At 32.5% G+C, this 16060-nt stretch overlaps 1 protein-coding gene across 18 annotated transcripts in view; it reads right to left on the bottom strand.

Annotated features, from left to right (window-relative positions):
* Nucleotides 1-16060, bottom strand: part of TCF7L2 (transcription factor 7 like 2) — a 213501-nt gene that overhangs the window by 33896 nt on the left and 163545 nt on the right. For all 18 annotated transcript variants that reach the window (XM_081328837.1, XM_081328853.1, XM_081328847.1 and 15 more), the window contains exon 5: nucleotides 4115-4247. In XM_081328837.1, the coding sequence (XP_081184963.1) occupies nucleotides 4115-4247 (133 nt within the window). The remainder of the gene's footprint in view (nucleotides 1-4114; nucleotides 4248-16060) is intronic.

Raw genomic sequence — 16060 nt, 5'->3', positions numbered from 1 at the left:
AAAGTCAAAGGAGAAAGTTAAATTTTATGCAGTTTTTACATGCAATAAAACCAGCCATTCATTTAATTGGAAATTTATTTTTCTGCAGATAAGAGATGTCAAACAGAAGCAAACTTCCTTTGTGCCTATCTCAGCATAATCTGGATCAGAATCCTATTTGAAAGGGAAAAAGAAACAGATATCTTTGTTTAGGATAGGGATATTATATAGTTTGGCCTTTATGTTGTGAGAATTGGGCACACTATAAATAATACTGTTTTTGGCAAGATTTGGATGGATTGGGTAGATGCAGCTTTATTTCTAATAACTTGCAGAGAACAGCAACTAATCCTGTTTTTTTTAATGATTAAATATATCTGACCTTGTTATTTACCATATACTTTTTTAAAGCACATGACTAACTTGAAATAAAAAAAATTCCCCACCTCCCAGTTTTGTGTTGCTGACTGAAAGTGTTTATTTAGAATTGTCCAAAATATGTAACTGCTCATAACGATATTTCCTAAACTTGTATTCTTCAAAAGTGTTATGATTGCAACCCTTTGGCCATAGATGTAGGCTAGGAAATTTCAACATGTCTATAGATGGTAGATTGAAGAAAGATAGGTTATAAATGTATATCCTATAATGCTAACTTTCTCAGGAGAGTAATGGTTAGTATTTTAAAGTGGCTTAATGCTTTTCAATACAGAAAAAGCAAAATTCAGAAGAGAAAACATTAAAATGAAGAGACACAGTATTCACAGCTCTAAAACTTTGTTTAAGTTGTTCATAAAACATTGATTATAAATTAAATCTTCCTATGGGACATTTTCAGGTAATGGCAGGTTTCTTTTTTTCTTCATTACCTGGGCTTTAAAGATCTAGTGAACAGTTTACACCCTTGAAATAATTTTCACAGAGCAAAGTATATAGTCTAAGTATGTCCATCATATTTAAAAATTATTCCATACGTAACCATTGTTTAAATGGTAACAACCTAACTGCCAGTTAGTTGCAACATTCATAGATGGGTGCATGACATTCCTTTTAAAGTTAGAATTAAGTGAAATGCAAGAACAGACAATTGTGGGTTAGGAAAAAAATGCAATGCAACAATCCATGCATTTATGGATGCATTATCTAAATATGTTATCTGAAACTCTAGTAATCTTTAACCACATTTGATATATATTCAGATTATCAATTTTACTTTTTAATTAAGTTTAATTGGATTAACCGCTTCCCCGCAAGACCTCTTAAATTCTTTATGCGATCTAAAGAGCAAAGACCATTACTGTACCAGTTTACTAAAATCAGGGCTTTTTTCCTCATAGAACGCTCAGAACGGAGTTCCGGCACCTTTTTTGGATAGAACCTTGTAGGGTAGACAAGGTGGCTTGTATGACATGTGTGAGTTCCGGCACCTTTTTCTTTTACAAAAAAAGCACTGACTAAAATATATAATTTTAGTTAAAACAAACCAGATCTACTTCTTAATACTAATAAATCTCAACCATGTAAAGAATACAATGCAATAATCATTCTTTAAAATGGTAAAAGGAATATACTGAACATAGTACCAAACTTTTTAAAAATGCTGTTTAATACCCAATAGTGTTTGAAATTTATTATTTTTAAATTTATTTTTAAATAAAAACAATAATAAATGGTAATTTTGAAGACTGGTAAAGATTGGATTTATTTGTTTGTTTTGTTTGTTTGTTTGTTTAACTTATATGTCCTCCAGTTTGCCCAGAGGTGATTCTAGGGGGCTTAGAATCAATAAAAGCATTGCCCCATTTCTTTATTAAATGTTGATTTAAAAAATTCAAAAACCATCATGGCATTTTTGTTCAGACAACACTAGGGCTTATCCTGTTCATGAATCAAAATAGTTTTGAACAATTCATAAAAACTTGATCTGACAATGCAAATGCCTTGATTTGTTACAATGAAACTTTCTGAAAGAAGTTTAGGCCAAATCTGTGTTTTGTTCATTTTTAAATACTTTGATTAAAATGTGATTCTTTAACCCTTAGGCCAAGATTATTTAAAAGGGATTATTTATTCACCCACCTGCATGCCTTATGGAAGTTATCAGATATATCTTTTATCTTCTCCAATATTTACAGGTAATTCTCATTTAACAACCACAATTGAAACCTGCAACTTGGTTGTTAAGTGAAATGGCCACCAATGAAACTGACTTTGCTTATGATCTTATTTTATTTTTCCTTTGCTTTACAGGTCCTAAATTAAAGGTCAGTCATAAAGTTACTTTTTCATCACCCCCATAACTGGGAACAGTTGCTAAACAGGGGAGTCACTGAACAAGTGCTACCTGTAACTTTAATTTAATAGTAGCGCAATTGGCCTGTTTTGTAAGGTTTAGAAATGTAGTCTAAATGCAGCTGAACACAAAACTATTATGTTTTGTGAAAATTATGACTATTATACAACACAATGTATAGAGATAGCACAACAACATCAGATGCATATTACAGCAATATCAGTATCAGATGATTAAATTTTATCTATTTTTATATGCTTCCTTTGGTTCCAATGTAGTTACTGGAAATTTGTATAGACTGGGGTTTTACCTGGTGTTTGGATATATTTAAATATATGGGAATAATTACTTCAATAATATTTTCTTTCTGTAAATGTAATATCAAATGTTCATACTGATATAAATATAGGGTTAAAAATTCCAGTGGGAAAATATAAACCTTGTAAAAGTGAATATTTTCTCAGGTTTTATACAAGTTACAATCACAACTAAGCCAAAATTTCTGCTGCTAAGCAAGACGGTTGTTAAGTAAGGTTTGTCCTATTTAATGATCTTTTTTTGCTACAGTTGTTAAAGTGAATTAATGCAGTTGTTAACTGAATCATGCAATCATAAAGTGAATCTGACTTCCTCTGTTGACTTTGCTTGTTGGAACCTGGCTGGAAAGGTACAAATAGTGATCACATGATCACAACTTTCATAAATATATGCCAGTTGCCAAGCACCCAAATTTTGTTCATATGACCGCTGGGGTGCTGCAATGGTGATAGGTGTGAAAAACAGTCAAGACTCACTTTTTCCCACTGTTGTTGGCTTAACTGATTTTCAACCTTATTACTTGAATTACATTTTAATTTTTCTTTTTTCTGGAATTCAAATGATCCAGTTCAAAAACCACTATTGATAAGTAATCCTGCCCTATTTAGGGCAGGTATAGCGGACTACCAGGGTTATTAATAATTTACATCAGCTTATTTCTAATTATGTTTTAACCATTCCTGTTGATGTAAGAAATATTGAGATTGTCTAAAATTATAGCACATAATCATGTTTTGAGTTTAGTCCAGATGCAATATTCAGAACTGATTACCAGACTTGACAAGTGCATTGGATGATTTTAAATCCACAACTGCCTAATAAGGTAAGACATTAATTATTTACAATAATTTTGAAGTAAAGGTCATTGTTGTATTGTTGTTTACTAGTTTTACTCATATAAAACTGGTAAGTTACTGGAATTGATTGACTAGGTGATATATAAATATATAATACAAAAGGGCAATGGGCTTCTGGAATACTAAACAGTGTCTTATATTCTTAAGAGGATATTGGTTCAATAACATGTTTTTCATATTAGAATGTTTAATAAAGATACATTAGTTTTATTATGTAAAATCAGAGAGGAAATATTTGACATTTGGCTTGCTTTGATATACATAAATTTGCTCATATAGCTTTGGGAAGATTAAGATTGTTCAAATATAAGTATATTATTTTGAACAGCTTTAGGAACAGTTGAGTATCATCTTGGTATTTTTCTTTAAACCATAGGTTTAATTTCTTGATGGCATCAATGTATCCTACCAAAAAGAAAACATTAGAAATGGACTGCATTACCATTAGGGTGCAATGGATGATAGGCCACATAATTTCAAAATGTTGCATAAAGGAAACCACAACTTACTTAACTTGTGAATTTTCATCACAATTAGTTGGTTGTTTCCCATCATTTTGAAATCATTTTTGTTATACTTAATCGACCAGACACAAACTCATTTAAACAATTTCTTCAATGTCTAGCTCCATCTCAAACATCCCTCTGTAATAAGTCTTGCAACCTACCTGTTTTGGGATCTACATCGGCTTGTAAGTGGGGAGGAGGATTCCCTGGCGTGAAGTGCTCATTGCTGTATGTAATAAGCGGTGTAAGAGGATGTACATGGTGTGGGTGCTGCACAACTGGGACTTTGTTAGACTGTAAGAATAGAAAATAGAAAGTGTAGGAAGATGTTGCATTAATAACGTTCCAAGTAGACACACTAAAGTAGCTGTTTATACGTATGCACATGTGCACTGCATAAACCCATACACACACACAATCATACACCCAGATACACAGTCACAGATGTTTTTAGCATTTATGATTCTTCATGTTCAGAATGAGAGAGTAGCTTTAGTAGTGTTCTTTATTCCTCCTGTCTCCGATGCTTTGGGATTCGTAAGTTTCTTTATTAAGAAGTAAACTGAAATAAACTCAATGTTGGTACAAGATAACTTTTTGGCATAAAATACCAAAATGAAGGCTCTTTACTCTCTTTTAGGGACTTCTTCACTCACTCTAGAAAGCCACTCTTTAAATGGTCAGAAATGTTTTTTCACTGACCTATCGTGTCCTTACCAGGGCTATCACAAGTCATGGACAGTTCAGGACAAGTCATGAACTAGCCAGTATTCCCTCCAGTATACCAATGAAAAAGCTAGCTTCTGGTGCCCTCTGCCCCTAATCCCAATGTAACACCATACACTTGTTTTTGCTGCAAAGTAAGAGTCATTTGTTCAATTTCAAAAGCACAGTGAAATGATGAGGTTCCATGGGAATGTAAAGCCAAGAAGGTGGGGCATCCCAGGGGTTCCAGCCAATGGGAAAACACCACCTGTTCTGAAATTCCAGCATTCATACCACAAACTGTGCTTGCAGTCTTTCCTTTTCCATTGCCATTGAGCTGAAGAGATCAGATATGGTGAAGGAATTTAGCAAATGCCATACATGGGAGAGCCTAGACTTTATTTTACTTGAACTTTCTATAATACCTTTTAAAGATTTTATTGCTATATATTGTTTACCATTTGGAGCAAAACTGCTGTTGTAATACTAAGGGTTTTTTTCTGTTTCCTTTGTTTAAATTAAGACATGATATTTGCACTTTTGAACTTTGAGGTGTGACAAAAAGTCTTGAGAAGCAGTTGTTTAGTCATCTCTACCAGGTATAAAAATATTTTTCACCCTTTGCAAAATAAGTAACTCTAAAATTGCTGACACACAGATCTTATTCACAATCAGATGTGTGTGCTGCAGGGTTCATTTCAGGGCACATAGCTCTGGTCACATATCAAATCCATGTGTCAGCAATTGTTCTGTGTGTAGACATGAACCAACCTGAGCCAATCATGCATCCAAATTAGCATTGGCCCTATAGTACTTAAAAGAAAAGGTAGATTTTGGCTTTTTCCGAAGCAGTTATCACACTATGGCCCACTCTTCTCTGAATATATTTTAAACTTTATCCTCAAGATATGTCCATGTTCAGCTCCATGTCTTTCTTAAATTAAAGTTTATTGCTAACCCACCATCTATTTCTTTTCATTTTATAACTATGTCCTAAGAAAGAAATAGTAATAATTTGGAATGTTAGTTCCTTAAACAAAAAACAAAGCAAGCAAGCAAAGACTGATTGGCATGTAGATGACAAAGCCTATACATGCTTATGTGCAAGGCAAATGTCAGTGAACTGAATGGGACTTATTGAATTCCACGATAACGTCTTCTAAACAGTCATATGGCCAGAGTCCCAATTTTCAAATAACAGAAGATATTAATATGTATTTTCTTATTGGCAGCGAATACAGTTTAGAGGAAGGAAGTAGAAAGAAGGACATGCTTAAAACCGTATCACCACTTTCAGAAATAAAATATCAAATACCAAATTTTGTGTTATAGTTGAACTATTATTCCTCTACGTAGAAAGAGAAGAAATAAAATTGGGAGAGGAGAATCTGTTTTTGTTTTTAACACACAGTGAAATTTGCACGCACACACAAACACCATAGAAATGAAACAAGCAGACTGCTGAGCCATTTTTCCCCTGCAAATAATCCAATTGCAATTCACACAGATTCATACACACTCACAAGAGAGAAGGAGAAGGGGGAAAAAACCTATTCCCTATAGAGGATTTACACTAAAATCCTACAAGAGGGACATTAAACCAGATTAGGTAGCAGCAAAGATAAAGAGTCTAGTATTAGATGAAGAATGGATTAGCGTCAACTTTCATTTTAAAATGTGTCTTCATTTCCTTTTATTACTTTCAGTAAGGAACAATTTGCATTAACATCAAGTAAAAGGAATTACATTAAAAGAATAGGGACAGTGAGCAGTGTCTACAAGTGCCACCTTAGCCCAGGAGCTGTCATAGTGTTTACCATTATCCTCAATCTAGATTAGCAATTGTCATTCCAAAAAGAGATGGATGGACACTTTCAAAAGATGCAAGAAAATTAGAAGATTTATTCTTTTTAAAATTACATGAATTTCCTTTGAAATACTTCAGTCTTTCAAAGCATGTTTCATTATGCTATATTAAAATTGCTTTGCAATTTTTCAGTTGGATTGAAAAAGTAATGCTGTAAAGTAATGATGAAAATTAAAATTGTACCAAAGCTATATAACTACTTATATACTTCTTTTTAAAAAAGTAGTTTTAAAAAATGTTATAAGAATTATTTTTGAGTACATTGCAGGACTCCATAATGCTACAATAATTAAAAACATAACTAGACAGCATCACTGAATGCTTAGGGGTTTAGTAAACATGTTGAGGATTACAGTGCATGTAATCATGAAATAATCACACTCTATGATAAGGAAGATAAATGAAAATAGAGATAATTGTAATAAAGATAAATTAATTTAATTTGCTAGTTTGAAAAATAGTGAAAACACTAACAGTTGTTGTTGTTTTCATAATCTGAGCTGTGTGGTGGCCCAGTGGTGAAGACCCTAACTTCACATTCAGAAGGTTATCTGTTCACAACAATGTGAAGTCATAACTGCCAGTTCTTTAGCTGGTGCGGCTTTCATACACATTGAGAAACTAGGATGCTGTAATGTATTGGTATATGTGTGGATTCAAGCAGTGTGGTTTTTTGCAATTGACAGATGGAAATTCTGTCAATGCGCAGATTTTATACATCTGTTCAAGGTTTTTTGGAATGCTATCCAGTGTGCAGATAACCACCAAGACCACCATGACTGGTTTCAATTTTGATTTTCAGATCTTCATACTTTGTGATGTTCTCCAATTCTTTGTCTTCTTTTCTACTATCCCCTGGAATTGCCACATCAATTATTTCCACTTGCTTCTTTTCAATTACAGTTATCTCTGTTGTGTTATAAGCCAAGACTGATCAGTCTATATTCAGACTGTTTTAACCTGTTCATTTCAACTACTTTTTCAACTATATTATCATTATAGGATATGTTTTACTATTCCCCTCGGCAAGGTGAACTAACATAGTTATTCATTCTTAGGAAATCAAACACATCAGGATATTCTCAAATATTATTCCAACGATAAGGACAATATATACTGATGGCTTATATGGATAATCATTGAGGATGATATAAACAGCCAAATAATTTGACAGTTTAAGACTATAAGTTTATTCATAGTTCTCTGTCAAGATAGATCTCTAAAATTCAATTTATTTGCTGACATGGTTTGTTCATCTTTTGCACACTCATTCAGTATCCAAGCATAGCATTCTGAAACTGAAATTTAGAAGGCATGAGTTTCTGAATTATCCCCAGATTTGCAATGGATGCTATGAAGGAGCATCCTTTGACATTTTGCTATTTTGATTCAGTGCTTAATAGAAAATATGATACAGACTTAATGTGAAGGGTTTTCTATTAGGCCATTCTCATTTCAAACTCTTAAGATATCTTATTGAGATATCTTTTATATAAAATGTTACATATGATGATAGCTATTACAATTTAGAGACTGTCAAACTCGACATAAGTCTGTGTGGCTTATAATTACAAATACTAAAAGGTCTAAAACCCTGAAAAAAAGAACCACATGCTTCCAGAACGCATATGATATCACAAAATACAACTCCCCCCCCAAAAAATGGGGGTCAAACACCATCATGGTGGGAGTAACATGGATGTCTTTTATGCAACTTCATTTTGGACAGATTGCTAAAATATGGTGGTAGATACTTTTATACTACATCCAAACAGATATAAAACTGAACAGTGATTGTCCATTACAATTTAGTTTTATTAATAGTTTAATGGCACCAAAATGTTAGGCACATTTACTGAAAAAGGTTAGGGCAAAGATGGCCAGCAATTTAATTAAGAAGGCAAAGGTAATTTTGGATATACTTCTGGTTTGTAATAAAGAAATCTGGTTTTACAAGTAGGATTACAGAACTGCATTAAATACACTTTTGGGGTGGGAAATCGAGGAGAGACTATAAACAATGTGGATATTGAGAATTAATATTCAATCTCTTTCGGTCTTTCAAATCAACAGAGCAATTGCCTTATTCTCCCCCCACCCCGTCCCAAAAGCAATTATGGTACAATCAAATGAGTATAAAAAGTAGCACACGGAAATTAGATAAAAAGTACTAGTATATCATCTTAGCTCATTCCCTTGTCCACACAGATGATTGTTTTCTAGAGTATATTTTTCTATTACTTTGGTTTTGCTTACATTATAATAAAACTAAATAATTATTCTTACAACACTGAAATTTTCTGAAAGTACATCTTTTTTAAATGCCATTAATGAATAATAGAACAGGATTTTTTTTACTATATTTAATAGAACACCAACAAATACCAACAAAAGATGGGTGAAAATGTAAGGAGGATCCTACTTTTGGTAAACTTCTGGTTTTATGAAGAAGCAAATTTAAATAAAAATAGTTTGGAACAGTCAGGCTTTTTCCCGTTTTTCCTTATTGTCTGTCAATCATTGCCTGAAGTAAATCAGATTGCATTAGAGACATGAAAACAATACTGTAAAATTAAGAATGGTTTAGCACATGTATAAATGAAGATAACATACACCAGACCTTTATATTAGATATTTCAGCCATAGTGTATTAAAAATGTAGCTGCGCCTTGAGTAAATTCCTATAAATTACTCTAAGAGAAACGTGAAAAATTTCTTATAAATTTCTCCAAGAGAATGGTAAAATATTCCTATAAATTTCTCCAAGAGAAAGGTAAAATATTCGTATAAATTTCTCCAAGAGAAAAGTGAAAGAAATCTTAGGGGTGTATAAAATTAACTCCCTCTGCTGATGGAACAGCTTCTGTCCAGCAACAAGGGAATAGGAGAAATAACTTCCTCTTTCTCTAGTTCACCAGCCAAATGTCCTCATTCTCAAAATCTACTCTGGAAGGTTGTGACTGAAGGAAAGAAAAGAGGAAAACATCTATTTGTACAAATTTGTTTGCACAGTGTTGGGATTTGATCTCAATTATTATGTATGTGGGGAGTAATATCAAATATATGTAAACGCAACAGCAATAAATGTACTTAGAACAAGAAGGTTACATGACAGAAAGGAATAAGGACAAATAGGAATAAGTTGGGCCCAAGATATATATTCCATTAGACTACACCCAGGAATGAAACTCTCGTATTGTGTACCTATCTGAATCATAAATTTGTCCTACCACAATTAGCAGCCAGGGATTCTAACCCACACTGATCACTTTTATTATCTTTAGACCATGTTACTAGGCACTGTGTCTTAGACCTATGTATTTTAATTTTTACTCTAAGATGCTGACCAGAACTGTAAGAGACAAAAGTTACAATTCAACTGTAAAACTCTGGTCTCCATTCTGATTTTTCTGCCATGTCCTCCTCTTTTACAGTACTCTTTGAATGTAAAATATGCAGAATAAAAATTGGACTGTAAACTTTAAACTGACTTTATAAATCTGATAGACAGAGAACAAAATCAATTACAGTAGGTCTTGAATGCTTTCTATACTTTGTGCCAGAACTCTGCATTATACCATCTGCATCAGTAATTTTTAATCACTAAGCCTTCCAAGGAATAACATGTTTTTCTTTTAAAGCTGATATCAGTTGTTTACTCTCATAGATATTATATTTAACCTTATTTATCTCTAACATAGTTAAATAAGTTAGGAGGAAGTAGGTCAACTAAAGCATTTTGGAGTTATTAACAATAACTATATTCTAATATTTTATACAAATACACGACAGGTATTTTAATGCCATAGTTATATTTAATCGTTGTTTTTCCCCCCAAATGTCACTTTAAAGACTTTTTGCACACAACAAATGCAAACTGCTCAATTCCTTCTGTGTTATTCTTGAGGGAATTAAGAACCATTATATTTACTGACTCAACATACATTTTATTGACATAAAGAATACTTTCACACCTGACTAAGCATTTTCTCCAGGAATCTACTTCTCCTTAGTCTATTGTCACTGATACAGTGCTCTGAACCCTTTCAAACTTTAACATAGCTCATTTCTGCCTAAGGTCTTGCCCTAAGCTCATTCCCCATTGTAGCTGAGGACAAGGCTTCCATTGATAAACATAGCTCCTAATGTTAAAAGGACTCATTTTCTTCCTTCACGTAAATGATGGCAGGAGCACTGACAGCCATGTGTATGGAAAATACTTTTCTTGCCAGACTTTTACCCAAAAAAACCCCCACCCCACAACCCTAACCCCTATGCCCACAAACCCCTTAAAAGAGGAGGTGACCTGAATACTACCGCTTCTCTTCTATTTTTCACTCACTGTTTTTTTTCCCTTCTGATTGGAGAATTGTTCTCATTAAATAAGGGCTACCAACTTCCTCAAAAGCTAATCAAGCTCCAAATTATTATCTGCAGGGTTAATAAAACAGGGGCCAACTTCTTGCTTCAGAACTTTGAAATATTATATTCAAATAAATAAAAATTGGGAAAGGTTCAATTAGATACCATAGTTTTTTATCCAGGTTCTTTTAATGTCTTGATAAATTATCATATTAGAGAAAACTATTTTTGATGGCTCAAATATATTTTACTTAGTTGCTTTGCAAGAACAAAAAACAAACTATTAACTTGTAAGGTTTTTTTTTCTAATCATAACTGGCAACAAAGAAGTTTGAATAAATTCAGGGAAACTTACTAGAAATGGTAACGATGAAATCATGAGCATTAATTATACTCTGAGAGGAAAAGGAGGAAGAAGCCCAGCAAACTGAACAATTCCAAAGGGAAAACATTTAAACATATACTTTAAATGGATTACATATTTATTTAGCAAATTTATATACCTAACCTATTTCACAAAAAGTGACTCTATGGCTTACAAGCAAAATTTCAAATCCTAATACAATGTGAAAGACTTATGAAGAGAAAGATAGAGAGAGAAAGATTGACTACTAAAAATGTAATTTCTAAATAATATTCAAATTGGTAGGTAAAAGATTTATAGAAATTGATATCTTGCTTGAAAAGTTAAATTTTCATTATTAATAAGGAAATACTATTATTTAACTTAATATTAGTCATGAGGCACATTTTGTTTTGCTACCATTATAAAAGATTAACTATTTATGTTCAAAAAAGATGGCAAAAATCAATATTTTGGAAATTCAAACATTCTTTGTAATATTTATATTTTCCCTAAACCATGTTGTTTATACATTGCAATTTGAATTTAATACAAATAAAGAATATAATGCCTAAAAGTGAAGAAGGGTCCTAAAAATATCACAGAAGTCTAGTATACAAATAGCTACACTTTGCAAAGTCAGAAAAGTCCTATATTGCTTTACTCCAAAAATATTGTTCTTGATTTTTCAAAGTCACCGCAGTATGGCTATCTATGTATTTATACATGTATTATGTACCGGACTGATTAATACTCCGAAACTCAGTATTTATAGTAGTGAAAAATCAGCACTGTTTCCAGTAAAAGGAGTATTTGGAAGCAATTTTTTTTAAAATTGCTAATATCTAAAGTTTTGATAGAGTGAAATGAAAGGACTAGATTTATCAGTTTATAAAGTTTTACTTTCTGTAAGATAGTATCAAGAATTACAAATTAAAAATACTGCTACAAATTTTCTAATATCTTGTGAAATATATATAATTAATCTGCAATAGAACTTATCCTATTTTACTTAAAAAGTATATCACATAATGGTATAAAAGTTTTAGGCATACCCCAAACATCAAATAGATTACATTTGTTTTGCTTATCAATTTTTTTGGGGGAAAGATATAACAGAATAATTGACTCCTCACTATTTCATAATAACTTCCACTGAGTTCAATTACTTTATTTTTTTTAAGTACTGTAGAATCCTTCTGAGGGTAAAATCTTGAGTTAGCTATAGAACTAAGCATATGTATTTGAGTAAACCTCATATAGTTCCATGGAGTTTATTTCTGAATAAATACGCTTAGGATTGCAGTCTTAGCAAACTAATGTTTTTTAAAAAATATATATTTAAATAAAAAAATACTAATTTTTCAACAAAGTTTTTTAAAAAAGAGAATGAAAAAAAGTAATCCATAAGCAGGCCTAAATTTCAGCAAGATATATCTTGTAAATTACATACAAAGAAGTATATTTTGCAGTCCCCTAATTGCGGTTTGAAGAATTTTAAATACATATTTTTTTCTTTTGTTTTAAAATGATGTATTTTAAAGATATTATTAATCAAATAATTTGAAGAATTTCTTTAAAAATTGTATCATCATTTTTGATGCAACAAAATAAACAGAATAATAAATATTATTTACAGATGAAACCTTTAACCAAGGCAGTAGACAAATAATGTAATGTAAAGAATCTGAAACTTACTTACGATATATAAATTAAAATAACATTTCTGTAATCCATATGGCTTACTACTATAAGTATGTAAAAGGCTGAAATCTTAGATGGGCAATTAGTTTTAAAAAATATTAAAAAATATTAAAACCAAAGTCCCATGCCTGAAATCAATAGAATTTACTTCTGAAAAGTCACAGATACCGTTTATTTCAGTAATCTAAATAATTAAGTTCTAAATAATTTGTTCTAAAATAGGGAAAGGTGAAATATGCACAACAAAATATGTTGCACTATAAAATAAATGAAAAGGTTATCTTTCAGTATGCTTTATGCCTTTTTGTAAATATTTTACATAAGTATCCTCCCATCCACAAACATTTGTTTTCATTGGCAAGCTTTACCCAGCAGCTTTATTTAAATAAATGTAACCAGCTGCAAATTTTGAAATCCCCTTTTCTATGACAACACTACAAAAAGAGAAGGACTTCCCTTCCAAAACAAGAAAACTCAATTTTAATAGTCCCACATCTTTGCATGTGGTAAAATGTTTTGGGTTGTTATGCAATCTGAAGCATATTAAGAGCTGTCACTGGCAAATTATTCTCTCCATTCTCTTCTCCAAAAATGATTCTCACTTTGCCTTAATAAAATAAATAAATAAATAAAAATTATCTTGTTTTTAATGTTACCTCTGCCACTAATGAAAACAAGTTATACAACTAGTTCAGTGATTACTAGAAAGTTGAATATGCACACTACATGCAGCAAAATTCATAATCACAAACACACAAATGTTACTCACCCAACAATTCAAATTGAGATGCCAACAGCCAAAATGCTGGAACAGAGAGAAGCCAGAGGCGAGTGTTCCTTCTTTACTACTCAAATCTTCCATTCCCATTAAAAGTGCATCTCTTGGGTACATTACAGCTTTGTTTTCCCCACTCTTGATCCTAAAAGATTTTGTTTCTTCACAACCAAATGCCAATTGTTCTATAATTTTCCCTGTCTGCTTTTCCCTTTCTGTTTCCTTCCCTTTCCTTTACCCATGTTTTTACTTAAAGTATGGTCCTAAAAGATCAAGATGTTTCCGGTTTTGAGGCCTGGAGTTCTCTGAACGTTCAGCATCCATTATGACATCGAATATTGGCTGAGAGAAGTGTCTCGTTTTCTAAGAGTTTGGCTATGGATAGCAAAACCCAGAGTAATCATTTCTAGGTTACAATATTCAAATTCTCACCCACCCACCCCCCACACTTCTTTGTCTGTTAAGGATAATTTTAAAAAAAACAGTTACCTTCGAAATCAATGACAACAATACAACAATTCAGATAGCATAGGTAACATTTAGCTCTGAAGCAAGGCAGCAAGAGAAAATCATAAGAAAGCATGAGCACCTAAGTGAAGCAAGCAATCACTTTATATGAGCAACTGTCAGATAGTACCAAACCATTTTTTACTGATAGACATGCAGGAGGAATAAGTTGATTTCCTTGTCACTCTGACGCAAATAAAGTCTTTAGCAGGTCTTCTGCTTTAAGATCAATGTTCCATGTCTTAACTTTTGCTAGCATAAATAATTGCCCCTTTGGGTAAAATCTGATCATTTTGTACAAAACTAAGACAAGATCACCTTAGTATGTTTTCAGGATTTTTTTTAATGGAAAGCGTATGTTCTGCTGCAGCAACTTTTATTAAAAGTTTCCCTAGATGAACAGTAAAGAGAAATACTGCTTCAGTTTGTTCGTTCGGTGATTTGAACAATGCTAACTTATTCTTTACATGTCTTACAAGTTATTCATGTCAGTTATTTTTTTTTTATCGTTATTGATTTATAAGAGAAAAGTTGCCAAGACATCGCTCTAATTTCTACCATTGAATTTACTACAAATCTAAAAATAACTAGTGCAGAAGCAAAGACCAATGTGATGGTTAAGCAATTTCTCGCACAGAAGAGCATTATCAGTTATTTATACAAAAGCAGCACAAGTTCATACACAAAAGCATAATCTATTTTACCAAAAAAGAAAGTTCCTGAATGTTCCCAGTAAATAAATCTTGTTAAATCCATAAAGACCTGTTACCCATGTTTTTTGACATGTGTGTAGTAAATTAAGCCCCAGAATACATTTTTGCTAAAAAGGAAAAACTTTTTAGGCAAAACATAAGAGTAAAAATCTCTGCAACTACTATGCACTGATTACCCTTATTTTACAGGTGCGTTGGCTGCATTATATTCAGAAGTGGATATAAAATCCTAGAGGTCTGGAAGAACTTCTCCCCAGAAGAGAAAGAGTTCCTCTGTTTGATTTTCTCACCACCATCCTTTTCCCGCACTTATCCAGCCTTTGCAAATAAAGTGTCAGCCAGCAACCGTTAAGGCCCTTAATACCAAAACAAAACCCTGCAATTTCCCTTTACATGGTAATAACAAAAGCAATGAGGCTCCAGTTTGACAAGTAAAAAGCTCCAACAGCATGGCAACTAATTGCATTCCCTCCCTCTATTCACAGCGGCCACCACACTCCATCAGTTGCTTTTGTCCCACGTGCAATTTCTTAAATAAACTGCAAGTTCTCTGGCTGGTGATGGACAGTTCCCAATCATTTAGCAACAATAACTTATAAAGTACAGCAAACAGGATGGACTGCCTTTAACAGAATGCTTCCTTCTTGGTTGTCCCAAAAATAGGAGGTGAGAAAGAAAGAGAACTGATTTTGTCCTGTATTTTTTTTAAAGAGAACCATGTGAACCTACCAACATTCTTCCAGTCTTTTTTCCCTCTCCCTGGAACTGTTCTGAACTCATTGCAGGAACATCATTTATATTTAATGCAATGTCCAAGAACTGAATCTATCTATCATCTATCTATCTATCTATCTATCTATCTATCTATCTATCTATCTATCTATCTATCTATCTATCTACCTACCTATCTATCTTCTATCTATCTATCATCTATCTATCTATCTATCTATCTATCTATCTATCTATCTATCTATCTATCTATCTATCTATCTATCTATCTATCTATCTATCTAATTCAGTATCTCCGTGAAGTTTTTGACCCACCTCTCACATGGTAGTGAAGTTACACTTATGCATGGGATAGGGGAAATTGAAGTTCTGTTCAATCACAGATTCCTCTTAGACCCAGCA

Source organism: Vipera berus (assembly GCF_964194415.1).
Source record: "Vipera berus genome assembly, chromosome: 5".
Classification (NCBI taxonomy): domain Eukaryota; kingdom Metazoa; phylum Chordata; class Lepidosauria; order Squamata; family Viperidae; genus Vipera; species Vipera berus.
Note: the sequence above shows the minus strand (reverse complement) of the source record. Positions and strands in the feature narration are given on the sequence as shown.